Genomic DNA, 27,695 nt, shown 5'->3' on the forward strand with positions numbered 1-27,695 from the left:
ATGTCGATCCTCAACTCAAACTGTTCTTTCTTGCTTGACTTTAAGTTGACAGAATGAACACATTATCAAGACATTGATATTCACAGCTAAGATCTAATCCTAGTGAGTCGCAGGTAATAAAGCCCAAATGTGAATACAGGACCCATCCTCTTGCCGATAGTTCAGCTGTTCCTTCAGAAGTCACATAATGGCTTGGAGGCTAAAGGAGATGTTTCATGATGATCTGACTTGAAGTTTTACTCTTTGGGCAGCACAGTGATGCAGTGGTTAGCACTGCTGTCTCACAGCGCTGATGATCCGAGTTCGATCCCAGCCTCGGGTCACTGTCCGTGTGGAGTTTGCACATTCTCCCCATGTCTGCCTGGGTCTCACCCCCACAAAGCAAAGATGTGCAGGGTTGGTGGATTGCCCACGTTAAATTGCCCCTTAATCGGAAAAAACTAATTGGGTACTCTAAATTTATTTTTAAAAAGATTTACTCCTCTAGGAACCTTTAGCTATGAGGGTATCACGGACACAGCTCTCACGTCTCCTATGAGCACATCATGGTGCTCAGGTTGTTCCTCAGCTGCTCTCCGGGCTTCCTGCACCTCCTCAACATCTTTCAAGGAGGGCACTCATCCTCCAGTTCACCCTTTGCCGTTGCCTCACCTTTCTGCATAGCCAGATTGTGAAGGGCGGAGAAAACTGCAATCGTGCAGCAAATCCTCTCTGGTACATATTTCAGAGAGCCACCTGAGCGGTCCAGACATCTGAATCACATCTTCAGCAGTCTAATGGTTTGCTCTATGAGGGAGAGTGTGGTGACCTCAGTAGCGTTGTACCTTCCTTTGGCTGGAGCCTGAAGGCAACGTACCAGAGTCAAGAGTCAGGAATACTCTTCTCTTGCCTGGATGAGTGCAGCTTCAACAACACTCAAGAAGCTCAACACCATCCAGGACAAAGCAGCCCGCTTGATTGCTACCCCTTCCACAAATGTTCAATCTCTTCCCAACAGTGGCAGCCGTGTGTACCATCTACAAGATGCCATACTGCCCAAAGTACCTACACCTCAGGGACTGCGGCGGTTCAAGAAGGCAACTCATCCCCTCAGAAGGGCAATAAATGCTGGCCTAACCAGCGAGGCCCACATCCCGTACATGATTTTTTTTTAAAAGGTTGAATCGCAATAGCATTGCACCACATTTAGCCCAATTAGAATTTGACCCATGGACCTCTGAAAAAAATCAGATGTTATTGCAAACAGATGTCTTCTGTAGCAAAACAAACCTTTGTCTGTCACAATAGTGAGTAATGGCTGTGATTTCGCAACCACATTCATCTGTAAATACATCTTATGAGAAATCAATTTGACAGAATTTCTGCCTCCAGACAGTCCAGCAAACAAATCTTTAATCAGCGTCCTTGGTTAGTGATCGGCACACAATACTGGAGTAGTAATAATAATCGTATCATAATAATCTTTATTATTGTCACAAGTAGGCTTACATTAACACTGAAATAAAATTACTGTGAAAAGCCCCTAGTCACCATACTCTGGCACCTATTCGGGTACACAGAGGGAGAATTCAGAATGTCTAAATTACCTAACGCACGTCTTTCGGGATTTGTGGGAGGAAACTGGAGCACCCGGAGGAAACCCATGCAGACACGGGGAGAACATGCAGACTCCGCACAGACAGTGACTCAAGTCGGGAATCGTACCTGGGACCTTGGAGCTGTGAAGCAACAGTGATGTCCACTGTGTTTTGAAATCTCCACATATTCTCACTGAGTCGTCATATTCCAATATTGACACTATTGACGTTGCCTATTCACTTGTAGCAACTGGTTCAATGACACCTGCATGAACTAGTGTTTCTAGTTCTCCTTCGACTCGTGGGCTGCTGGTGAATGAAATGGTTTTAGCTTTGAGACATGGTTTACTGTTGGGCTTGATCTTTGATTGTACTTCAATTCCAGTCATGGTGCCGAGTGAATCTTCAAACATCTTCTCATATTTCTCCAGGTGTTGTAAGTTGTTCTTGGACTTACTGCTCCCCAATTGAGTTTAAGCTTTGTCAGCCATGCTCTACCAAATAAAGCAGGACAATGTCCATGGACAACATGAAGAGGCAAATCCACCATCTGTCCTTTGACATCTACTTTCATCATAATGCATCCTTTTAAAGGTACAATCTCTTCTGTGTACACCCTTAGGATCACATTTGCTTGTTTAAAGGCAGGTACTTCAACTATTGATCATAAATTGTCTCAGGTATTAATGACACAGCTACGTCAATATCCACATCCAACTTAATTTGATGACTATTGAGTTTTGGATATGCCCAAAAAAGTCTTTGATCGGCCGCACTGACAAGATGACTCAGTTCAGATCCTGCCGTTGCTCGGGTACGTTGGACGCAATTCTACCCAAAAATCTCTAAGGTAATTTGTGGCACGTTTTTCAGGGAGTTTTCTGCCGGCTCTGCCAGCGCGTTCCCCACCGCAAATCAATGACACTGAGGGTGGGATTCTACGGCCACATCCGCCCGGTGACTGGAGAATCTCGCCCAAGGTCAATGGACTCCATTGTCTGCGGCTCGCACATAGTGTTATTGCGGCAGGCGAGGAGGAAGGATCCTGCCCTTGGTTAATTTTTTGGTCCTCGGGGAGTTTCTCACCAGTTTAGCACTGGGGAGCTGACCTCAGAGATTGGGCCACCATTTTGAAAGGGTGCCCCATTCTCTAAGTGAGTTTGCGGATGCCCCACACCCCTTACCCATGGTCAATGTCGCCCCCACACATATGGTCACTACCCCACACCCCCCAAGTGAGGACTCCCCACTATGAGGTCCCTGGGGGTCCCCGCTCTTTGGATCCCCTGCAAGTCCCCTGAAAGCACCCCCTCCCTTCCAGCACCCCCACTCATCAGCCCTCCAACCTCCCAGTGGGCTGATGATTGGGGCTACTTACCTGCCCTGCACACCCCACCTTTCAAACCCTCCCTCCACCCTCCTTTCATGGGCTTGGCCCCCCTTGCCCCTGACCCTTGGCAGTGGCACTTGGCACTTGTGCACTCTTGAAATGCCACCCTGGCACCCAGCAGTGCTCCTGCCAGCTTGGCAGTGCCACCTGGCACCTTGGCCAGGGTGGCAATGCCAAGGTGCTCACATTCCAGGGGAAGGCCAGGGACCACCCTACACTTACTCTGACCACCAATTTCCGATTACCTGGGAGACCCCCTGGATGCCGTTCTGCATGATCCACATTTAAGTGGCAGGAGGCCAATTAAGGTGATTAAAAAGTCACTGAAGGCCAATTATCAGAGGTTGACTGGAATTTTCCAGTTGGCCTGCAAGCCCCTTCCCCATGGCATCAGACTGGGGTGGAGTCAGCAGTGCGGGCAGACTTTGAGGCCCTCCCCACTGGCCACAGCTTTGGCAACAGGCCATCTTATGGGTGGATTTCCCCTCTACAATCATCTGGCTGCCATATTTTAGTTCAAAACTTTACAAGTTGCTGAGAGGTTGCCACCCTCTCTTTCTCTCCCCACCCTTGCAAGCAATGGAAAGCAGCAGCTCGTTAAGTGTTAGTCTCCTAAACTCCCTCCAGCTTCGAGAACCAATCCACCCTGCTTAATTGGACGGTACACGTGTCCAATGGCCAATTCATAGAAAATCACTGCCAGGTAACTGTGTTTCACACAGTTCAGGGTGAGGTCTCGCATTTGACCCCAGGTCGAACTCTGACTCAAAACACTAAATTCTGTCCCATCTTTCTGATTCAAACTGTGCTATGTCAACTGTCACCTGTCACAATGTAATTATAAGATTTGGTCATAAAGTGGAAAAAGTATAATGATGTCTCTTTTGCAGCTTCATTTCTGCCTTGTTTTACACTCATTTTTAAATGTTTTTTTCATAATTCAGCAAACTGGTGAGTAATCCTAATGTATTAAATTTTAAGATTTTCTTCAGTTAGTTATTGTCATCCTACACTGCTCCTGCTCCCTGATCTCTTCTGTGCTGACTCATGGGTATCCATTCACTCGACCTGCCTCCCCAGCTTATGCTAGTGATTCATTTATCTCTGCCTGACGACCAGTTCCTTCATCTATTTTTATCACCATCAACCAGCTATGCCCCTTACTGGCTCCATTTTAGCCCATGGGCAGGCCTGGACCTGTGGTTATAGGAGAAACATAAGGGCTAATATCTAACAAATCCCGAAGGCCTGATGGCCTACATCCAAGGGTCCTGAAATAAATAGTTGCAGAGAGAGAGTGGTGCCCTTTCTTTTTGTTCTTTCATGGGGTGTGTGTGTCGCTGGCTTGGCCAGCATTTATTGCTCATCCCTAATTTCTCTTGAGAAAGTGATGGTGGTGGTGAGTTGAACTGCTGCAGTCACTGACGTGGAGTTACACCCACAGTTCTGTTGCGGAGGAAGTTCCAGGATTTTGACCCAGTCACTTTGGTGATACACTTGCAAGTCAGGCTGATGTGTGGCTTGAAGGTGAAATTGCAGGTGGTGGGGTTCCTCTGCTGCCCTTGTCCTTCTAGGTGATAGAGGTCTCAGGTGTGGATGGTGCTTTTAAAGGAACACTGGTGAGGTGCTGCAATGTATCTTGTGGATTATACAAACTGCTGCTACTGTGTGTCAGTGGGAGAGGCAGTCCATGTTGAAGATGGTGGAGGCAGTCCCAATCAAACTGACTACTTTGTCCTGGATACCGTTGAATTCCTGAGTGTGCTGTAGCTGCACTCAACCAAATAATTGGAGAGCATTCCATTACAATCCTTTGTAAAAGATTCTAAAATTTCTAAACATACAAAGGGAAAGACTTATGGGGCGAAATTCTCCCCTACCCGGCGGGGCGGGGGGTCCCGGCGTAGCGGAGTGGCGCCAACCACTCCAGCGTCGGGCCTCCCCAAGCCCTCACATTGAGGGGCTAGGCCCGCGCCGGAGCGGTTGGCACCATGCCGACTGGCGCCAAAACCCGCAACAACGGCCTTTGACGCCCACCGCCGGGGCTGGCCGAAAGTCCTTCGCCGGTTCGCGCATGCATCGGTGCGTCAACTGCTGCTGACGTCACCACCGGCGCATGCGCGCTGGGGGATTCTCTTCCGCCTCCGCAATTGTGGAGGCCGTGGCGGCGGCGGAAGAAAAAGAGTGCCCCCACGGCACTGGCCTGCCCGCCGATTGGTGGGCCCCGATCGTGGGCCTGGCCACCGTGGGGGCACCCCCCGGGGTCCGATCGCCCCGCGCCCCCCCCCCCCAGGACCCGGGGGGCCCGCTCACGCCACCGATCCCGCCGCCGCCAGAGGTGGTTCAAACCACGGCGGCAGGAGAGGCCTCCCAGCGGCGGGACTTCGGCCCATCGCGGGCCGGAGAATCGCCGCAGGGGGCTCGCCAATCAGTGGGGCATGATTCCCGCCCCCACCGATTCTTGGGTGGTGGAGAATTTCTGCCACGGCGGGGGCGGGATTTTCGGCTGCCCCGGGCGATTCTCCGACCCTGCGGGGGTCAGAGAATTTCGCCCATGGCTTTTAGATGGTAGTCGGGCTTAGGGGAGTTTGGTGTGTTAATCTCTGCAGAGTTCCTAGTTTCTGCCCTGCTCTTGTAGCCACAGTATTTATAAAGTTATTCCAGTTCAATTTTTGGTCAATGGTAATCCCCAGGAAGTTGATAGTGGTGGATTCAGTGGTGGTAATGCCATTGAATGTCAAGGGCGATGGTCATTATCTAGCACTTGTGTGATGCTAATGTCACTTGCCACTTGTCAGACCAATCCTGAATGCTGTCCAGGTCTGTCTGCAAATTGATACGACTTAGTATCTTCAGTTTTTGAGGAGTTGCAAATGATGCTGAATATAGTGCAATGATCAAAGAACATCCCCACGTCTGACCTTATGATGCAAGGAAGGTTATTGTTGACACAGTTGAAGATGATTTTGCCTAGGACACCAGCCTGAGGAACTGCTGCAGCGATGTCCTGTGACTGGAATGATTGACCTCCAACAACCACAACCATCTTCCTTTATACTACGTGTGACTCCCGGACAGGCGCCGGAATGTGGCGACTAGGGGCTTTTCACAGTAACTTAATTGAAGCCTACTCGTGACAATAAGCGATTTTCATTTTTTTTCATTTCATTTCCAGTCAGCAGACAGTTTCTCCCTGACTCCCGCCGCCTCCAGTTTTGCGAGGGGTCCCTGATGCCACATTCGGTCAAATGCTGCCTTGATGCCAAGGGCAGTCTCTCTCACCTCGCCTCACCTCTCGAGTTCAGCTCTTTGATCCATCTTGAAGGCTGCAGTGAGGCCAGGAGCCGAGAGGCTCTGGTGGAATCCAAACTGAGCATCAGTGAGCAGGTTATTGCTGAGTAAGTGATGCTTGAGAGTACTGTGGACAACCCATTCTACACTTTACTGATGATCAATATTAGACTGATGGGGCAGTAATTGGTCGGGTTTGATTTGTCCTGCTTTTTGTGGACAGGACATGCCTGGGTAATTTTTCACATTGCTGGGTAGATGCAAGCGCATTGTCTTGCATCTTTGAATTTGTCTGTATATATGTTTCTGGAACATACCTCTTCATTCACCTGAGGAAGGAGCAGTGCTCCGAAAGCTAGTGTTTGAAACAAACATGTTGGACTTTAACCTGGTGTTATAAGACTTCTTACTGTGCTCACCCCAGTCCAACGCCGGCATCGCCACATCTTGTAGATGGTACACATGGTTGCCACTGTTCATCGTTGGTGGAGAGTTTGAATGTTTGTGGAAGGAGGAGCAATCAAATGGGCTGTTTTGGCCTGGACGGTGCCGAGCTTCTTGAGTGTTGTTGGAGCTGCAAAAATCCAGGCAAGTGGAGAGTATTCCATTACACTCCTGACTTGTGCCTTGTAGATGGTGGACAGGCTTTGGGGGGGAGGGGTTCAGGAGATGAGTTACTCTCCAGAGGATTTCTAGTCTTTGACCTGCCCTGGTAGCCACTGTATTAATGTGGCTAGTCCAGTTCCATTTCAGATTGATGGTAACCCCCAAGTGCTGATTGTGGGACAATTAGAGATGGTAATGCCATTGAATGTCAAGTGGCGGTGGTTAGAGCACCTCTTGTAGGAGATGGTCATTGCCTGGCACTTGTGTGGCGTGAATGTAACTTGCCACTAGTCAGCCCAAACCTGGATATTGTCCAGGTCTTGCTGCATTTGGACATGGACTGCTTCATTATCTGAGGAGTCATGAATGGTGCTGAACATTGTGCAGCCACCCACAAACATCCCCACTTCTGACCTTATGTTGGAAAGGAAGTCACTGATGAAGCAGCTGATGATGGTTGTGCCTAGGGCACCATCCTGAGGAACCCCTGCAGTGATGTCCTCGAGTTGAGATGATTGACCTCCAACCACCACAACCATTTTCCTTTGTGCCAGGTATGACTCCAACGAACAGAGCTTTTCCCCTGATTCCCATTAACTCCAGTTTAACTAGGGCTCCTTGATGTCATTCTCGGTCAAATGCTGCCTTGATGTCAAGGGCTGTCACTCTCACCTCACCTCTCGCATTCAGTTCTTTTGTCCATGTTTGAACCAAGGCTGTAATGCGGTCAGGAGCTGAGTGACCCTGGCAGAACCCAAACCGAGCGTCTGTGAGCATGTTATTGCTCAGTAAGTGCTGCTTGATAGCGCTGTTGATGACTCCTTCCATCACTTTGCTGATGGAGAGTAGACTGATAGGATGGTAATTTGGCTGGGTTGGATTTATGCTGTTTCTTCTATACAGGACACATCTTGGCAACTTTCCACATTGCTGGGTAGATGCCAGTGTTGCAGTTGTACTGGAACAGCTTGGCTAGGGATGTGGCAGGTTCTGGAGCACAAGTCTTCAGCACTATTTCCAGGATATTGTCAGGGCCCACAGCCTTTGCAGTATCCAGTGCCTTCAGCCATTTCCTGATATCACACGGAGTGAATCGTATTAGCTGACGACTGACATCTGTGATTCTGGGGACCTCCAGAGGAGACCAAAATGGATCAACCACTTGGCACTTTGGGCTGAAGATTGTTGCGAATGCTTCAGTCTTGTTCTTTGCACTGATGCTCTTCCATCATTGAGGATGGGGATATTTGTGTAACCTCCTCCTCCAGTGAGTTGTTCAATTGTCAACCACCATTCACGGCTGGATGTGGCAGTTCTGCAGTGATTAGTCTGATGCGTTGGTTGTGGAATTGCTTAGCTCTGTTTATTACTTGCTACTATGTTGCTTGGCAGACAAGTAGTCCTGTGTTGTAGCTTCACCAGGTTGACACCTCATTTTTTGGTCTGCCTGATGTTGCCCCTGGCATGCTCTCCTGCACTCTTCACTGAACCAGGGTTGATCCCCTGGCTGGGTGATAATTGTAGAGTGGGGGATATGCCGGGCCATGAGGTTGCAGATTGTGGTTGAATACAATTCTGCTGCTGCTGATGGCCCACAGCACCTCATGGATGCTCAGTCTTGAGTTGCTAGATCTGTTTGAAGTTTATCCCATTTAGCAGGGTGGTAGGGCCACACAACATGATGGGGGGTATCCTCAATGTGAAGACTGGACTTTGTCTCCACAAGGACTGTTCGGTGGTCACTTATACCGATACTGTCATGGACAGATGTACCTGCAGCAGGCAGATTGATGAAGATGAGGTCAAGTATGTGTTTCCCTCTTGATGGTTCCCTCACCACCTACTGCAGTGCCAGTCTAGCAGCTATATCCTTTAGTACCCGGCCAGCTAGGTCTGTGTTTATAATTTGGGGCAGCATGGTAGCATGGTGGTTAGCATCAATGCTTCACAGCTCCAGGGTCCCAGGTTCAATTCCCGGCTGGGTCACTGTCTGTGTGGAGTCTGCACGTCCTCCCCGTGTGTGCGTGGGTTTCCTCCGGGTGCTCCGGTTTCCTCCCACAGTCCAAAGATGTGCGGGTTAGGTGGATTGGCCATGCTAAATTGCCCGTAGTGTCCTAATAGTAAGGTTAAGGGGGGGGAGTTGTTGGGTTACGGGTATAGGGTGGATATGTGGATTTGAGTAGGGTGGTCATTGCTCGGCACAACATCGAGGGCCGAAGGGCCTGTTCTGTGCTGTACTGTTCTATGTTCTATGTTCTATATCGAGCCACTCTTGGTGATGGAGCATATTCTGCGCTCTTGCCACCCTCAGTACTTCCTCCAAGTGGTTTCAACACGGAGGACTAACGATGCATCAGCTGATGGTGGACGGTACGTGGAAATCAGCAGGAGGGTTCCTTGCCCATATTTAACCTGAAGCCAGGAGACTTCATGCCGTCCAGAGTCGACGTTGTCCTGTCTGATAAGAAACTGAATAAGTTGGGCCTATGTTCTCTGGGGTTTAGAAGAGTGAGAGGTGATTTAATTGACACATGCAAGGTTTTGAAGAGCAATGACAGGTTAGATACTGAGAAGTTGTTCTTCCTGGCTGGCAAATCTAGAACTTGGGGACACAGCCTCAGGATAAGGGGGTTGATCATTTCGGACTGAGATGAAGAGATGTTTCTTCATTCAAAGGGTTGTGAGTCTTTAAAATGATCTAGCCCAGAGTCTTGTGGGTGCTCCATCTCTGAATTAATATAAGGCTGGGATAAACAGATTCTTGGTCCCTCGGGGAATCAAGGGATATGGGAAGTGGGCAGGAAGGTGGAGCTGAAGCGCTCACAGTGAATGGTGGAACAGGCTCTATTCCAGGAATATGGTCTATTCCAGCTCCAGCTCTTGTGATCTCGTGTTCTTTGCCTTTCCTGCCAACCTATCCCTCTTTCCCCCAGTTCCCAGCTCACTTTGTTTCTTCCCACCTGGCTGCACTCTGCCACTCAGTCCACTTCCCTTCCTGTTCTCTTTCTCCACTTCCGACCCATGCCCTCTTCAGCCCCCTTCTGAACCCCATTCTGCTACATCCCCATTGTTCATGATACAAGGAGGCTCAGAAATATCAGTTGAGCTATCAATTTATGAAATCAAATTTGATCAAATTAAATATGTATCCCCAGAATTGCAACAGAAGTAATGAAATAAAACCCTCAATATTATTAAATAATACCATCTCCCCATCACTCCTGATTTCTGAGCGGCAGCCGAGAGATAATAAAATAAAACAAACACCACTGTTCATATTCTCCGATTGCACTGAGCCCTGATGCAATTACATTAATATAAAATATATCCCCAAGCAGACATCTTCCATTATTTCTTGACTTCATGCCCCGAGTTCTTTTTATTTATTAATGCTCTTGAATTCAAGCTCCATTACTTACATGTTACACATATGCTTTGCAAGCTCCATCATCTATTTATTTAATGCACCTTCCTACTTTTGCATTCATACCATCCCCACATTTTCGTTTCATAAGACGGGTTTTTCTCTCTTGATATTTCCTGGATGTAATTTAGGTGAAGTGGGCCTCCAGATCCAGTGCACCTGTGCTTAAACACTTATGTTGGCACATTATTGGATGCAGCAAATGGGGGAACAGGAAGTGGAGTGACTTCTGGATGCAGAAAGGCAGCAGCAACATTAAGGAGAGAGGCACAGTAAAAGCTCTTTGAGAGAGCCAGAGCAATTTATACATATTTGCATCATTATCGGAAAAAAAAAATTTCAATTGATCCTGAGCAGCAGGAAGTATGTAAATTCAATTATGACGCAAAGTAACTTTAAATTTGCACATCACTGCTCTCCTTGTCTATTTCCTTCCCTGACCACATATCATGGCTATTGTATCACACCTCAATGGCAGCAGTATCTGAAGCAGACAATGGCGTGTCTCACCATCAAACTTAGAAAGAATGGGTAAATGGAAAGCACCATGCTGATATGTTAGATGTATTTTAATGTTGCCACCACTGGTTCCCGCCCAGGAGGTGGAGAACCAATGAGAGATCACGTCACTTCTGTGGAGGAGGTCCAACCAGATAACCGGCCAGCATCAGGCCTTCCCTGGATTTCAGGGTTCGAGGGGCAAGCGTCTAACCTGATTACAGCTGCCAACCAATCAGGGACCAGCAGCTCTCCATGGCCATCAGTGCTACTGGGAGTGGTACTGCTGCTGGAGGTGCTCTTGGGTCTTCAGCATGGATCATCAGTGGATCACTGGATTCAGTTGAGTGAGGGTGTGATGGGGGTTATTGTGTTTTGTACTATGGAGAGATGCAGAGATGACACACAGCGGGTTCAATTGTAAAGAGGAGCTTCATTCTATGCTTTAGGCTGAGTTTCAGTTTCTCTGACTACACCCACAGGCTTGACTAACAGAACACAGCACAGTAAGCAATCGATAGACACAAACAGCAAACAATTGAATGCAACATCATTCCCTTCTTGTGAACTAAAGAACCTGGGTGGGATTCTCCGCCGGTGGGATGCTCCATTTTGTCGGCAGTCCGGGGGTTTTCCGACAGCGTGGGGCTGCCCAACAATGGGAAATCCCATTGACCAGTTGGCATAACGGAGCATCCCGCCGGCATGCTGAAACAGAAATGTGAGGTGGCTGGACGGAGCATCCCACCGCCTTATTTTAAATTAAACTATCATAACAAATAAATATATGTGCATCGAAACATTTCTTAGAGTTCAAGGTGACATTTTCTCAAAGTACACAAATAGTCTTTGAGACATGAAGGTCTCTGATGACTCTCCTGAGATCCACGAATTTGAGGCTGTGATTCCACATGATCAGCTCAATGAAGTAGATGAACAACATTTTGGTCACTCGTCGGAATAAATCCTCATAATCTTCGTCCTTGAAATATCCTGATCTGCTCACTATCAAACATATTGGGTGAGATTCTCTGTCGCCCGACGCTGGAATTGGGAAAGGCGCCAGTGGAGAATCAGCCGTGAAGCCAAAATTATGGCGGGCACTCAGCAGAATGCCATCTTCCAGTGTCTCAACAGCAAGGGCAATGCATTCTACTCTGCACATTCTGCAAATGCCGTTTGCACATCATTAGAGGGCCTGACCCAATATTCTCCAGGGCCTCTGCGTTGCACCGCCTCTACCAGGGGGGATTACCAACAGTGAGTTTTATTCTGGTTTCAGGAATCGGGAAACTGGCGCCGTGGATAAGGGAGAGAGAGGAGATAGGACAAACAGAGACACAAAAGCCCACAAAATGCCCCCATAAGATTGAACTTCCCCCGGACGGGTTAGTTAGGATTGGCCAGTCAAAATTACTATGCCATGATGTCACCATGGTGTCGCTAGAAGTCACATATAATGTTACAAGGTTATTGGACGTTTTGTACTCCAAATGCTACGATCACGCTCGTGCTATAATTTGGGCAGAGACCAGACTGCAGGAAGCCATAGATGACTATACCTAAAGGATTGTCCAGAATCAAAGTTATACAGGCGCAGCAAACGCAGTATCCCAGGGGACGTTGGCAGGTTGTTTGGCAGCGCAAATTCTGTTATGAATTCAGCACAATTAGCGGAGGCCAACAGTTATGCCTCCTGGGTAGCAGCCGAAGTAGGAAAGAGGCTGCAGTACGGAGCTTATGGGACTGAATATGCACTGACTGCCATAAACCTACAAAGAGAAGGGCTAGTGCAAGTCTTAGATATGCTATCAGCAGGAATAATTAACACCACAGAAGAGCAGGGATTGCGACACATTGGCAAGGGATGCAATTGACAGTATCAAAGCTGACATCACAGACTTACGATTTGGAACCATCCCGCAAAATCTGTTCGCCTCCCTACACAGGCTAAATCTCTTAAATTTACATAGGGACAGGAATGAGCTTATGGTCACCAGGCCAGGCGACAAACCAATTGAGTTAGGGATGAGATTCATAATGGCGGTCCCTCAGGAAGGTCAAACAAAGGGCACCTTTGAGGACAGTTATAGGTTTGAATCCCTGGGGACAGTACAGGAGGGCTAGGTCTATCGAACTGGATCCAGGGGGGTACATTGCACACAGCGAATGTTTGGCATACATAAGCACTGTGGAGTGCTGTTCAGAATCAATACATTGAGACTACATTTGGAGTATTGTGTTACCGTTCTGGTCACCTCATTATAGGAAGGATGTGGAAGCATTGGAAAGGGTGCAAAGGTGATTTACCAGGATGCTGCCTGAATTGGAGGGTAGGTCTTATGAGGAAAGGTTAGGGAGCTAGGGCTTTTGTCATTGGAGCGAAGGAGGATGAGAGGCAACTTAATTGAGGTTTATAAGAGGATGAGGGGGATAGATAGAGTGGACGTTCAGAGACTATTTCCTCAGGTTGATGTAACTGTTACAAGGGGGCATAACTATAAGGTTCAGGGTGGGAGATATTGGAGGGATGTCCAAGGTAGGTTCTGTTGAAACCAACAATTCTACGGACACGTGCTTGTAGGATTAGAATAGCAGTTTTAATATACTCACAACAGAGCCAGCCTGTTAGCCATTGAACTTTCGGTGAACTGGCCGGCTGACCATGTGGCACTGATCTTTATACAGCAGCTCCAGGGGGAGGAGTCCTGGACGGAGCCAAGGGAGAAGCCCAGTACAATTCTCGAGCATTCCCAGAGCTACTCCCCCTGGTGGTCAGGTAGTGCAACTGCACTTACAATATAGACACATGTATATACAGATTATAATCCGGTGTGAATCACATTCACCACAGGTTCTTTACTCAGAGAGTGGTTAGGGTGTGGAATGGACTGCCTGCTGCGATAGTGGAGTCGGACACTTTAGGAACTTTCAAGCGGTTATTGGATAGGCACATGGAGCACACCAGAATGGCAGGGAGTGGGGTAGTTTGATCTTGGTTTTGGACAATGCTCGGCACAACATCGAGGGCCGAAGGGCTTGTTCTGTGCTGTACTGTTCTATGTGCAGGTTAGGTGGATTGGCCATGATAAATTGCCCTTAGTGTCCAAAATTGCCCTTAGTGTTGGGTGGGGTTACTGGGTTATGGGGATAGGGTGGAGGTGTTGACCTTGGGTAGGGTGCTCTTTCCAAGAGCCGGTGCAGACTCGATGGGCTGAATAGCCTCCTTCTGCACTGTAAATTCTATGATCTATGTTCTATTAATCGTGGGCTGCCGGACAGGCCATTGGCAGGGTTGCAGGGTTGGGTGCCCCTGCCAGGCTCGAGGGCGACAGCAAGGGGTGACGGGGGTTGACCAGGGGATAGGCTGTGGGGTAGGGGTGAACCCCCATGGGACCGGGGTGTCCAGGCATGGGCCTCCATTTCCACGTCCTGCAAGACATGCATCTTGCTAGGCACCCCACTGACCACCCACCATGGCCTGTGGTTGTGCAGAGAGACACTGGCAATATGGTTGTCCCCACCCTACCACACCTGTGTCCCAAACCCCACAGATACAATCAGAAGCAGCAAAAATATTTTGACTGGAAAGGCATTTCTTGTCAATACCAGTCCATCATTTTAGGACCGGAAATGGCTAAACTGCGGGTCATGAAGCAGCAATGTTTGTTTTTTTATGATCCAGTTTTCCCTTCATCTGCATTCTACACCATTATGAATCTGATTGCAGAGCCATTTGGCATCTACTTGCATGAAATGCCTACTGCTGTACCCTCTTCAAGCAGCCAGATGCAGACGCTGTGGGTGGGATTTTCCGGCCCGCCGCACCCGTTTTTCTGGTGCGTGCCCCCACTGGCAGCGGGATCCTCCATCACGGAAGCCAGCCAATGGGGTTTCTTATTGTGGGCACCTGCACGCCATCGGGAAATCCGTGGGCGTGAGTGCTCTGCCGGCGAAGCGGAGGATCCCGCTGATGGAGAATTTTTTTATTTGTTCTTGGGATGTGGGCATGGGAGGCATTTATTGCCCAACCCTAATTGCCCTTGAGGGGCAGTTAACAGCCAACCACATTGATGTGGCTCTGGAGTCACATGTAGACCAGACCAGGTGAGGATGACAGATTTCCTTCCCGAAAGGACATTAGTGAACCAGATGGGATTTTACAACATTCAACAATGGTTTAATGGTCATCATGAATTCACATTTCACCATCTGCAGTGGCGGGATTTGAACACAAGTCCCCAGAGATCACCTTGGGTTTCTGGTTCACTAGTCCAGTGACAATATCAATTTGTCATCACCTCCCCAAATCCAGCACCGACATTTTGGAGACAGTGGCTGGAATTCTACGGCCATTGGGATTCACTCTTCCCACCTTCAGCGCATCCCCACTTGCAGGTTTCCTGGCAGCTTGGGATGGCTTCAATGGGAAATCCCATTGACAAGCTGCCGGAGTGTAGCCAGAAACATCTGGATGGGGGACCGGAGAATCCAGCTCAGCATTATTTAAGTACAGTGGTGATGGAGGGGGTGGGGAATGAGGGAGGAGGTAAAGATTATTGTCCATTTTTCTTTTGAGCTTCCACTATAATTTTGGCACCAGCAGGGTGTTGAGCAGAAGGAAATATTGGGCGCGATCGTCCCAAAAGGGAACAAAGTCCCCGAGCGAGTGCATTTAGCCACATGTTTCCTGGCATTCTCCTAGCTTATCTATCCCCAATCGCATGCACACAGAACATGCCAGCTTGGCATCTTAGCACTGCCAACTTCGTAGTTCCTCCAATACCCTCCCTATATGGAGGGGCTGGTTTAGCTCACTCAGCTAAATCGCTGGCTTTTAAAGCAGACCAAGCAGGCCAGCAGCACGGTTCAATTCCCGTACCAGCCTCCCCGGACAGGCGCCGGAATGTGGCGACTAGGGGCTTTTCACAGTAACTTCATTGAAGCCTACTCGTGACAATAAGCAATTTTCATTTCATTTCATTATATTGAAACCTTTCAAGGCCATTGTGACAGCACATCTCAAGCATTTAAAGTTAAGTCTCTTAAAATTTAGTTACTTTGTTTCGTTTCTGGGGATGGCGGGCCCGACTCCTACCGCTGCAGGGAGGCCAGAAAGTCTTAGTGACAGAAGGAAAATACTGTGGACGCAAAGTCTAAAATAAAAACAAACGGTTGCAGGAGGAAAAAAAGGGAAGCTCTGTGCTGGGATGCAGGACAGATTAAATCACAAAAGATTTTCCTGAGCGAAATCCGGGTCCGCTCCTCGTGTCACCATTACTACACACTCCCTTCTCTATGGTACCTTTCTGTGCAAAAGCAAGAGATACAGCACCAGTTCTTTCACGTCCTTACATTTCACTGTCCAACACAATTTACTTGTAATTCTTTCAATTTAACAAACTGTATTTGCCATGCATGTTTCCTGGAGGAGGGGGCTCAACTTCAGCCTTTTCCTACTGTGCTGCCATGAAACTAGTGTGGATGGACATAATATAAATGATCTACAAGCAAGAACAGAGCGTGACATAGCAAAACTTGCAGATGATACTTAAATAGGTGGGAAAACAGGCAGTGTGGAGGGGATAAAGATTTTACAGGCAGATATAGATCGGCTGCGACATTGGGCTAAAGTTTGGCAGATGAAGTTTAATGTAAGTAAGTGTGGGTTATCCATTCTGGCCGAAAAAATAGAAAGGCAAATTATTATCTAAATGGAAAGCAGATTCAAGATACACCTGGGCAGAGAGATCTGGGTATCTATTCATGAATCGCAGAAAGTCGGTATGCTGGTACAGCATGTAATTAAAAAGGCAAATGGTATGTTAGCATTTATTGCAAAAGGACTGGAGTGTAAAAGTAAAGAAGTGTTGTTGCAATTGCACAGGGTGTTTGTGAGACCACATTTTATTGTGTCCAGTTTTGGTCTCCTTATTTGAGGAGGGATGTGGTGGAATTGGAGGCAGTTCAGAGGAGGTTCACCAGATTGATTCCAGGGATGAAAGGGTTGAGGTATGAGGAAAGATTAAACAGTTTGGGCTTTTACTCGCTAAAGTTTAGAAGAATGAGAGGGGATCTAATCGAGGTATAAAATACTAAACAGGATTGATAAAGTAAACATGGACCAAATGTTCCCCCTTTTGGGGAAATCTGGAATGAGAGATCATGGATATAGGTTGCGAGGCGGTAGATTTAAAACTGAGACGAGGAGGAACTACTTCTCGCAGAGGGTGGTGAATTTGTGGAACTCGCTGCCATAGTGCGGTGGAGTTTGAGTCATTAAATGGTTTCAAGAAGGAGATAGATATATTTCTGATTGAAGAACAGGTTCAAGGGATATGGTCAACAGGTGGAGAGGTGGATTTGAGACCAGGAAGAGATCAACCATGATCCGATTGAATGGCGGATCAGGCTCGAAGGGCTGAATTGCCTACTTCTGCTCCTAATTCTTGTGTGCCTATGATGGGAAGATTAAACAGTTTGGGCTTATACTCGGTGGAGTTTAGAAGGATGAGAGGGGATCTAATCAAGGTATAAAATACTAAACGGGATTGATAAAGTAAACATGGGAAATCAAACATAAACTGGGCGACCACTTTCGGAACAGCTCCATTCAGTCCACAAACATAACCCTGAGCTTCTGGTTGCTTGTCATTTTAATTCTTGTTCCCATGCTAACCTTTCTGCCTTTGGCCTGCAACAGTGTTTCAGTGAAACACAACACAAGCTCAAGGAATATCACCTTTCATTTCAGCTCAGCGCTGTACAGCCTTCTGGATTCAACATCATGTTCAATATCTTTAGATCTGGACCGCAGCCTCCACCTTGTTCTATTCTTCTCTTTTTTTGTCTTTTTTTCTTTGTGTTTGTTTTTCTACATTGGTCTGTCTTGTCTTGTTTCTTTCATTCACTTCTTGTTGCATTTAGAGAGTTGCTCTGTAGTTTTAAATCTACCTCCTCTGGGCACACCCTTTGTTTCTTTATGATATCTAATTCCATTCTGAGTGTCGCATCATAGAACATAGAACATACAACATATAGTGCAGAATGAGGCCATTCAGCCCATCAAATCTGCACTGACCCACTTAAGCCCTCACTTCCACCCTATTCCCCCTAACCCAATAACCCCTCCTAATCTTTTTGGACTCTAAGGGCAATTTAGCATGGCCAATCCACCTAACCTGCACATCTTTGGACTGTGGGAGGAAACCGGAGCACCCAGAGTGTGGTGATATGCATCACTGTAAATGTATAAGGGGTTAATGTAAATACACTACAACTAAGTAAACACTAGAGGGAGCACCAGAGATCTCATGACATGCAGACATACAGCTAATGAACACTTAGAATAGGACACGACCAATGGGCAGTCAAGACGCCCAGAGGTGACACTACCACAAGGGGGCATTACAAAACCCACATATAAAAGGACAGGGCACACATGCTCTTTTTCTTTCTACAGGCGACATTCAGAGAGAAGGACAGGGGCAGATCAGAAGCATCACACCCACCATGTGGCTTAGAGCAGACTGGTTAGTTAGACTGAGTTACTATCGCAAGATTAGCAGGAGAGTCAAACTCATAGAGAACTGTGTTAATGGTTCAGTAAATCACACTGAACCTATTTCAAAGTCTGGAGTATCTTTTGGTCAAAGCTGCATCGAGTTGCAGCCTGTGTTATCCCAGAGTACATAACACATCACGGAGGAAATCCACATAGTCACGGGGACAACGTGCAGACTCCGCACAGACAGTGATCCAGCGGGGAATCGAACCATGGACCCTGGTGCTGTGAAGCCACAGTGCTAACCACTATGCAACCGAGCTGCTCTCATGAAGTCGTCTCGTGTTTAATCTCCCTTATCGTCCACCCTATCACAGACCTTCATTTTTGTTGTTCCTGCCCCTCCGAACTTCATCTGGCTTAAAATCTCTCAATTTCGATCTTTCGTCAGTCCTGATGAAGGGCCGTCTGAACCTGCAAACTTAACTCTGTTTCTCTCCGCAGATGCTACCTGATCTACTGAGTATTTCTAGCATTTTTACTTCTATTTTTCTGATTGACTTTATTTATGATAGTCACAATTTCCAGATAAACTGTGCAAGATTAAAGTTACAGGGTATAAAATAATAAAAGTGATAAGACGACAAAGAAAACAAACTCAATATGGTTGTGTTCTGTCATGCCCAAGACTACCTAACCCAGGCAAGAATGGATTAAAATTGCCACTGAATAAGATCAAATGCATAAAACAAAAAAACAGAATTATGAATTTGTGATTACACAGTATTATAAAAAGACTTTGAATCCTTAGTTCATAATACTAGACAAAAGTACAGTATAATTAATTACATGCTCAACTCTAATTAAAGTAAACGTGGAAGACAATGCTCATGGGAATTGCACACCTAAAAAACATACCTTATTGTTTTTGGATTATATTGATCCCACTTTCTAATCTCTGCCACCCAGTGTCTGTTGATATACTTTGGAACCCGCTTTAAATCGTTAAGGTGGCATTTCGAGATTAGTTTGATATTTATTAAGTTAATCCTTTTGCATTGTTTGAATTTTTACATGAAATGAAAGACTTTGCATGAACAGAACTTGAAACTATGTGTGTCGCACTTACGCTCCCACTGTTGGCAGCTACGGGGCTGTTAGTTTTTTCCATGGTGGAACCTCAGTTACTCGGGAGAGAGATTTCTTTCAGCCTTCTGCTTATTTCCAAGATTTGAGAAGCCAAAATGTAAAAATCCACTATGATCGTTTGCTGAAAATAAATTATTGAAACAAAAAACTTTACTCAACAAAAAAGGAACATAAATTACATGAACAGAATGATTCAATGTACATCGTTAAACTGAATATTAAATCAAGATATCTAGTAAAAGTCTCCATCGGATGCTATTCATATCTATGCTCTGAATCAAATATTCTGCACCAAAGATGAGGGAGTATTTGTGATTTGAGAACCTAATTCTCCTTGACATTGATGACACAAAATCATTTTAGTAACAGTAATTGTGGAGATCATTAGGAAAATGTTAATAAAGCAGAGAGCTCCAAAGGAGACTGTGATTCCTTATTCTTTTAAATATATGTTTTAATGCCAACAGTGATGTCTTTGCCTCCAAGAAATGAGTCACAATTAAATAATGATCGAAATCCACCTTATATCAATGCAGGCTATGTGACATATATTTTAAGTTTTATGAAATCACAAATGTACTAAGTCCAGAAATGAAAACAAATGCCTGAAATATTATTTTTTTGTCTTTCAAATGCTGATTGAATGCTTTATATCTCAGCAATTTTAATTTCTTCATTCACAATTTGTGCATTTGGGGCGGGATTCTCCAATAATGTCCCCACGCCCACGAAAAAACGCGTGCAAATCATTCCGGACTTTCCTTAAGAAAGTCCAAAGCGATTTACTTACCTGGACTTGGCTAGTGAAGCCCTGGAGTGCTCCTCGCAGTCCGGCTGCTGATACGGGGCCCTGCACTTCCGGTCGGGGGTCCGCGCATGCGCACAGCGGCGGCCTGTGTTGGGTACCCCACGCGACATGGCCGACCCACACTGCAGACCGGCACCAAGAAGATAGGCCTACCCCAGATCGTGCGCGCCTGTGGATCGGTGGCCCCTGATCGATAGCCTGGTTGTCCTGGAATGAGCCGGTGAATGAGCCCCCCTCCCCCCACCAGGGCGGCCGCCGACTCAGTCAGCAGCCGCCATGCTGAGTACTCGCCGGGTGGAATCATGAGAGAACCACGCCGGCGGGAACCCGGCCAGTTACACTTGGAGAATCGCCGTGGGGGCCTCCTTCAATGGCCCCCGACCAGCGCCACGTCGACCGCGCGCACCCGATTGCCAGCGATTCTCTGCGGACTCGAGAATCACAGGAGAGGCATCGGACCCAATCTCATATTTGATGGCCATTCTCCGCCCCCCCCCCCCCCCCCCCCCGCGGCGAGCATGATTTTGGCACGGAGACCCGGAGAATCCCGCCCTTGATGTTTCATTTTATTTTTGATGAGCATGGAAGTAATCCAATCAGGGAAGTATTTATGATCATTATTTTCTTCCAATTGAATATCAAAGATGAGACAAGGTCCATAGTGCAGATCAAAACCATGATGAAAAGCAGTAAAAGTGACAACATGATGGGCAACATCTTGTGCCCTGCCTCCATGGTGAGTTTGGTGCCTGGAGACATTTAATCAGGTGAGTGGATGGCATGTGGGGACCCTGCCACCTTCCCACCTCCTGCAATCAAGTCACCAATCCAGAAAGAGAGGTGTTGGTAGCGGTGGTCAGTGCAAATGCCCTCCAAAAGAGGACAGCCAAAAGAGGAGGAATGATTTCCTCCATTCAACATGGGCAAGTTACTCTTTTCATCACTCTAATTAGCTCACACACTCCCAAATCCATCACACATCCACAGGGACCTCACTCACTGCCAACTCAAGGGACTCCGCCACTAACTCTCCCACACACACATTCACCTCCCCTTCGGATCATGACCTCATTGCATCCATGGTCCCATTCACCACCCATAAAGGCCTGGCATTTGTAGAAGGATCATTTAGATCTGAAATGTTAATTATGTTTTTTCTGCCAGACCTGCTCAGCTTATCCAGCATTTCCTATTTTTATTTATTTATAATTGTTGTCTTCTGGCCTGGCAGACGTCCTGCGTACTCTCTCTCCATCTTTCATCATTCAGGTCAAGCTGGCTCATTATAAAAGGGATAGGACCGAGAATGTTGAAGGAATGGCCAAACTCAAGGTCATGATAGACTTTGTAAACAGAACGCTTCAGCTGGGTCTGAGAAAATGTTGACCATTCATGAAAGCAGTACGTACGTTCCCCAACCGGAAACCATGGCTCAACCGCGAGATTGACTCCCTACTGAAGGACAGATCTGAGGCGTTCAAGGCAGACGACCCTGTCCTATACAAGAAATCCAGGTACGACCTCTGCAAAGCCATCCGAGATGCCAAGAGAGAATATCAAACTAAGCTAGAGTCACAGACAGTCTCTCGGCGGTTGTGGCAAGGACTAAACAACATAACGGGCTACAAAGCGAAGCCGAGCAATATCTCTGGCAGCAGCGCACCCCTCCCTGATGAACTTAATGCATTCTATGCTCGGTTTGAGCAGGTAACCAACAATCCGCTGTCGAGTGCCCCAGCAGCCCATAATTCACCCATACCCACCATCACAGTTTCCGAAGTCAGATCGGCCTTCCTGGAAGTGAACCCACGGAAGGCGATGGGCCCGGACGGGATCCCTGGTCGTGCACTCAGAGCCTGCACATACCAGCTGGCAGAGGTATTCACAGACATCTTTAACCTATCCCTACTCCACTCCGAGGTCCCCACCTGCTTCAAAAAGACCACCATCATACCGGTACCAAAGAAGAACCAGGCAACATGCCTCAATGACTACCGCCCGGTGGCCCTGACGTCAGTTGTAATGAAGTGCTTCGAGAGGCCGATCATGAAGCGCATCACCTCCATACTCCCGGAACGCCTTGACCCACTTCAATTCGCATACCATCTCAATCGGTCCACATCACACGCCATTTCCCTGGCCCTACACTCATCCCTAGAGCATCTCGAAAACAAGGACTTCTACATCAGACTCCTATTTATTGACTACAGATCTGCCTTCAACACCATAATATTAGCCAAGCTCATATCAAAGCTCCAAAACCTAGGACTTGGCTCTCCACTCTGCAACTGGATCCTTGACTTTCTGACCAACAGACCACAATCAGTAAGAATGAACACCAACACCTCCTCCACAATAGTCCTCAATACCGGTGCCCCTCAAGGCTGCGTACTTAGCCCCCTACTTACTCTACTCCCTGTACACACACGACTGCGTGGCAAAACTTGGTTCCAACTCCATCTACAAGTTTGCTGACTATACGACCATAGTGGGCCGGATCGTGAATAACGACGAGTCCGAATACAGGAGGGAGATAGGGAACCTAGTGGAGTGGTGTAACGACAACAATCTCTCCCTCAATGCCAGCAAAACTAAAGAGCTGGTCATCGACTTCAGGAAGCAAAGTACTGTACACACCCCTGTCAGCATCAACGGGGCCGAGGTGGAGATGGTTAGCAGTTTCAAATTCCTAGGGGTGCACATCACCAAAAATCTGCCCTGGTCCACTCACGTCGACGCTATCACCAAGAAAGCACAACAGCGCCTATACTTCCTCAGGAAACTAAGGAAATTCGGCATGTCCACATTAACCCTTACCAACTTTTACAGATGCACTATAGAAATCATCCTATCGGGCTGCATCACAGCCTGGTATGGCAACTGCTCGGCCCAGGACCGCAAGGAACTTCAGAGAGTCGTGAATACCGCCCAGTCCATCACACGAACCTGCCTCCCATCCATGGACTCCATCTACACCTCCCGCTGCCGGGGGAAAGCGGGCAGCATAATCAAGGATCCCTCCCACCCGGCTTACTCACTTTTCCAACTTCTTCCATCGGGCAGGAGATTCAGAAGTCTGAGAACACGTACGAACAGATTCAAAAACAGCTTGTTCCCCACTGTCACCAGACTCCTAAATGACCCTCTTATTGACTGACCTCATTAACACCACACCCTGTATGCTTCAACCGATGCCAATGCTTATGTAGTTACATTGTATATCTTGTGTTGCCCTATTATGTATTCTCATGTATTTTCTTGAATTTTGTTTAATTCCCTTTTCTTCCATGTACTGAATGATCTGTTGAGCTGCTTGCAGAAAAATACTTTTCACTGTACCTCGGTACACGTGACAATAAACAAATCCAATCCAATCCAACCCATTCCTGTGCTGAAGGTGAGGTTGGCGTTGCTGAACCAAGTGAGGACCCTGCACTGCAACATCCATCAGACAACTTGCGAGTGCAGTCTCCTGTTTCTCAGACCCTTGCTGCACACTAATGATCTCTCCTCTCTTTTGCAGGCACATGAGGGAAGCAGCTGAAAACCAGATCCTGGACCCCAGCCTCGACAACACTACAGAAGGTGAATCCGCAGAACCCCCAACATTGAAGACCAGTCACAGTGCTCACCCACACCTCCAGCGGCACAGAGATACACAGCTTGGTGCAACCTAATTCTAGAGCAGCCTTTTGGTCACAATATGGTGACCCTCAGCAAGTGAAAGCATGGACATTCCAGGGCGCCAGTACACGGGGAAATGGCAGGAGACTAGGAATTTGCTGAAACCGAGTCAGATATAGAACATAGAACATAGAACAGTACAGCACAGAACAGGCCCTTCAGCCCTCAATGTTGTGCCGAGCCATGATCACGCTACTCAAACCCACGTATCCACCCTATAACCGTAACCCAACAACCCCCCCCCCTTAACCTTACTTTTATTAGGACACTACGGGCAATTTAGCATGGCCAATCCACCTAACCCGCACATCTTTGGACTGTGGGAGGAAACCGGAGCACCCGGAGGAAACCCACGCACACACGGGGAGGACGTGCAGACTCCACATAGACAGTGACCCAGCCGGGAATCGAACCTGGGACCCTGGAGCTGTGAAGCATTTATGCTAACCACCATGCTACCCTGCTGCCCACTGAGCCTCTGGGATTTGGTTCTACCTCAGTTTCTGCAGCTACAAAGACAAGCGCGGGAACATCGGGCAGGATATCTGCTGCAATCCTCAGATTGCAAGGCATGATGGAAGCGTCTATCTGTCTTCAGACCAGGTTGATAGCTCCAACATGCCAACACACCACTGAGATCAACACTGTAGGGTGCTGCCACCGTGGAGACCTTGGTCCAGGACAGCAGTTCCGTTAAGGGAGCTGCACTTCATCGCTGAGGCACTTGGTAGTATCCATCAGTATCAATGTGAAAGGATGGCAGGCCTTCTTGAGCTCACTCCAGCTGCTCCTCTGCTTGGGGAGAAAGCCAGAAATCCTCGGGTGTCCACAGGGAGGAGGATAAGCTGGTGCACAACCAAGGGCCATCCACCCCAGTGACTCCGGGAGTGTCCAACCCATTTGAATCTCCTCTTCCTGTGACCCAAAAAGCTCCAGCTCCACAGGCCAAAGAAAGCAGGCCGGGGCCTCCAGACCTCAACCCTCCAGCGTAGGTCATCAAAGACAACAGGACACAGCAGTCAGAGGACCACCTCCACCCCTGCTGTAAATGTTGGGGATGCACCAAGTAATAGAGGCAGGGTTAGAAAGGTCAAGAATAGTGTGGGCAAGGGTGATAATCGCTTGTACATTACGTTGATCATTGTAAATACACTCCCAAGGATATCTCAGATATCTCAGATAACTTCAGATGATCAGCCCCACCTCAACCCATTTGTTTTCATTTCATTTTAACTGTCTTTTACCATTTCTTTCTTTCTTAATATACATTTAAATTTTTTCCCCCCAATCTTATCCACCTTTCCTGCACCTTTCTCATCTTTGCTGTTTGACATTTCACATCTTTTGTCCTCTCTGGGGACTGCCATTAGCACTCTTTCCCCTTGGTATCTGTGGCCACTAGCACCTGGTTTCCCTGGGTTTCTGTGGCTATGACTCATCTTTCATATTATAAATATAAATATTTCCTACTTTCTCTGTCTGTTAGCTTTGACAAAGAGTCATCGGGCTCGAAACGTTAGCTCTTTTCTCTCCCTACAGATGCTGCCAGACTTGCTGAGATTTTCCAGCATTTTCCCTTTCATTTCAGATTCCAGCATCCGCAGTAATTTGCTTTTACCCAAGGATATCTACTTGTCTATGGCTCCTTGTTATGATGAGCAGTGTTCATGTCAGTCAGATGTGAAATCTTGGGCGGAATTCGCTCGGGGCCGGGGTCAATCCCGCCCCCGCCGTGTCCCGAATTCTCCGCCCCCCAAGATTCGGCGGGGGCGGGAATTGCACCGCGCCGGCGTGGTTTAAACCACCTCTGGTACCGGCGGGATTGACGGCGCGGGCGGGCTCTCGGGTCCTTGGGGGGGGCACTGGGCGATCTGACCCGGGGGGTGCCCGCACGGTGGCCTGGCCCGTGATTGGGGCCCACCAATCGGCGGGCGGGCCTGCGCCGTGGGAGCACTCTTTTACTTCCGCCCTGCCATGGCCTTCACCATGGCGGGGGTGGAAGAGACCCCCTCCCCTGCGCATGCGTCAGTATGACGTCAGCAGCCGCTGACGCACCGGCGCATGCGTGGAATTCCGCCGGCCGGCGAAGGCCTTTCGGTCCCGGCTGGCAGAGCGCCAAAGGCCGTTCGCGCCGGCCGGCGGAGCGCTTGGCCCCTAAAGTTGCGGAGAAGTGGTTCACGCCACTCTGTCCCGCCGGGACCCCCTGCCCCGCCGGGTAGGGGAGAATCCCGGCCCTTGTTTTCGGTGCAAAATTAAGTCAAGAGTCACAGTCCAGGGCCTCTCCCCTGTGCAATGTGTAATCTTCTGAGCACAGGCATTGTCTGATTTCACAATCACTCGCTAGATTAGTGATGCCTGCACCTCAATGTGGCTTTGTTTTTGCTGCATGAATCTCGTACCTAAGCATCACTGGGTTCTGTGATGTTTCTGTGTCCTCACAGCACCTGGCCAGTGCAATGCCTCATCACCTGCACCTTCACCTTCCAGGACCTCAGCACCCTAATTCCCTTCCTCCTCATCGGAGGAGATGTGCAGTTGTCACATTGCCTCATCATCAGTTCCTCCCCACTTTGCATCATCAGGCTGTGCAGCATGCGACGGACCACAATGATGCTTTACACCCTCTGGGGACTGTACTGGAGTGCTCCAATAGATCTATCCAGACAACAGAACTTAATTTTCAAGATGCCAATGGTGTGCTCCACAAAACTGTGCTGTGGAATGAGCTTGTTGCACTTTCTTTCAGCAGGAGTCTCAGGCCATTGTAAGGGTTCCATCAGCCATATATTTTTGGGAGCTCTTGTCTCCGAGGAGTAAACCCTGCAGCCTGGAAGCTGTCAGGGATCTGAGACCAGCTGAGGATGTATGAGTTGCAGCCACTCTTGAGGTATCTTACACAAGCCTGAATGGTCCATTCGTTATGGTCGCAGACGGGCTGAAGGTTGAAATTGTGGAAGCCTTTGCACTTCACATACTGGATTGCTTGTTGCCAGAGAGATTTAAGAGCCACATGAGTGCAGTCGATGGCATCCTGCCCCTGTGGAAATTTGGATGTCTCTGAAAATCTCAGCATTCTTGCTTCTTGGCTCACCTGATCGCTGTTAAAGTTGGCAAAGCTGTGTGCCTTGGGAAAAATGGCATCCATGACCTTCTGACATTTGTAAGTGGAGACTTGTGAGATTCCGCACAGGTCCCTAGTGGAGCCCAGGAAGGAATCACTACCATAGAAATTCAGTGCAGCGCTCAGTTTCAGTGGCAGTGGCATTGGATGCCCTCTGAGTCCCTGTGGCACCAAATCGTGCAGAAGGTGGCATATGTGAATGTCCCGTTCCCTTGATATGTGCAGTGATTAACAACACTGGTTCTTGTTCCTCTGCAGAGAGCACACATGCCTTCTGTAGACCATGGGTCTATTGATGTGCCTACAAACTATGGCTCTCTGGGGTTCATATTCTGCGTGCAGAGGAGGCCTTACTGCCCCTTGCACTTAAATGTTCTACTCCTGCCTTTGGCGAGCCAAGCATTGCTGCTGCAGGATTTTCCTTGCAGGACTTTCCAAATCAGGCCACTGAACACACCTGTCACGATCGGATGCAGAAAATCCCAACTGTAGTACCTGGTGATGAACCAAAGCTCTGATCAAAAAAGCATAGATGAACCTTGGTGTGGGGCCTGGTAAGGCATTTGTTTTCGGAAGGTCAGTGAATCTGCAGTTTACCCAGTCAGGACGCTATTGTATCTCAAAACAAAAGATGATCTTCTCG

The 27,695-nt window shown here is 48.0% G+C and overlaps 1 protein-coding gene across 2 annotated transcripts in view; it reads right to left on the reverse strand.

Annotated features, from left to right (window-relative positions):
- The window catches only part of pde4d (phosphodiesterase 4D, cAMP-specific), a 1,491,178-nt gene extending 1,471,632 nt beyond the window's left edge, over positions 1-19,546 (reverse strand). The window contains exon 1 of one of the 2 annotated variants that reach the window (XM_038790967.1): positions 19,420-19,546. In XM_038790967.1, the coding sequence (XP_038646895.1) occupies positions 19,420-19,461 (42 nt within the window). In that variant the 5' untranslated portion in view covers positions 19,462-19,546. The remainder of the gene's footprint in view (positions 1-19,419) is intronic. The other variant, XM_038790972.1, reaches the window with a different exon arrangement.
- Between the last annotated feature and the right edge of the window lie 8,149 nt (positions 19,547-27,695).

This window comes from Scyliorhinus canicula, chromosome 3 (genome assembly GCF_902713615.1).
Source record: "Scyliorhinus canicula chromosome 3, sScyCan1.1, whole genome shotgun sequence".
Classification (NCBI taxonomy): domain Eukaryota; kingdom Metazoa; phylum Chordata; class Chondrichthyes; order Carcharhiniformes; family Scyliorhinidae; genus Scyliorhinus; species Scyliorhinus canicula.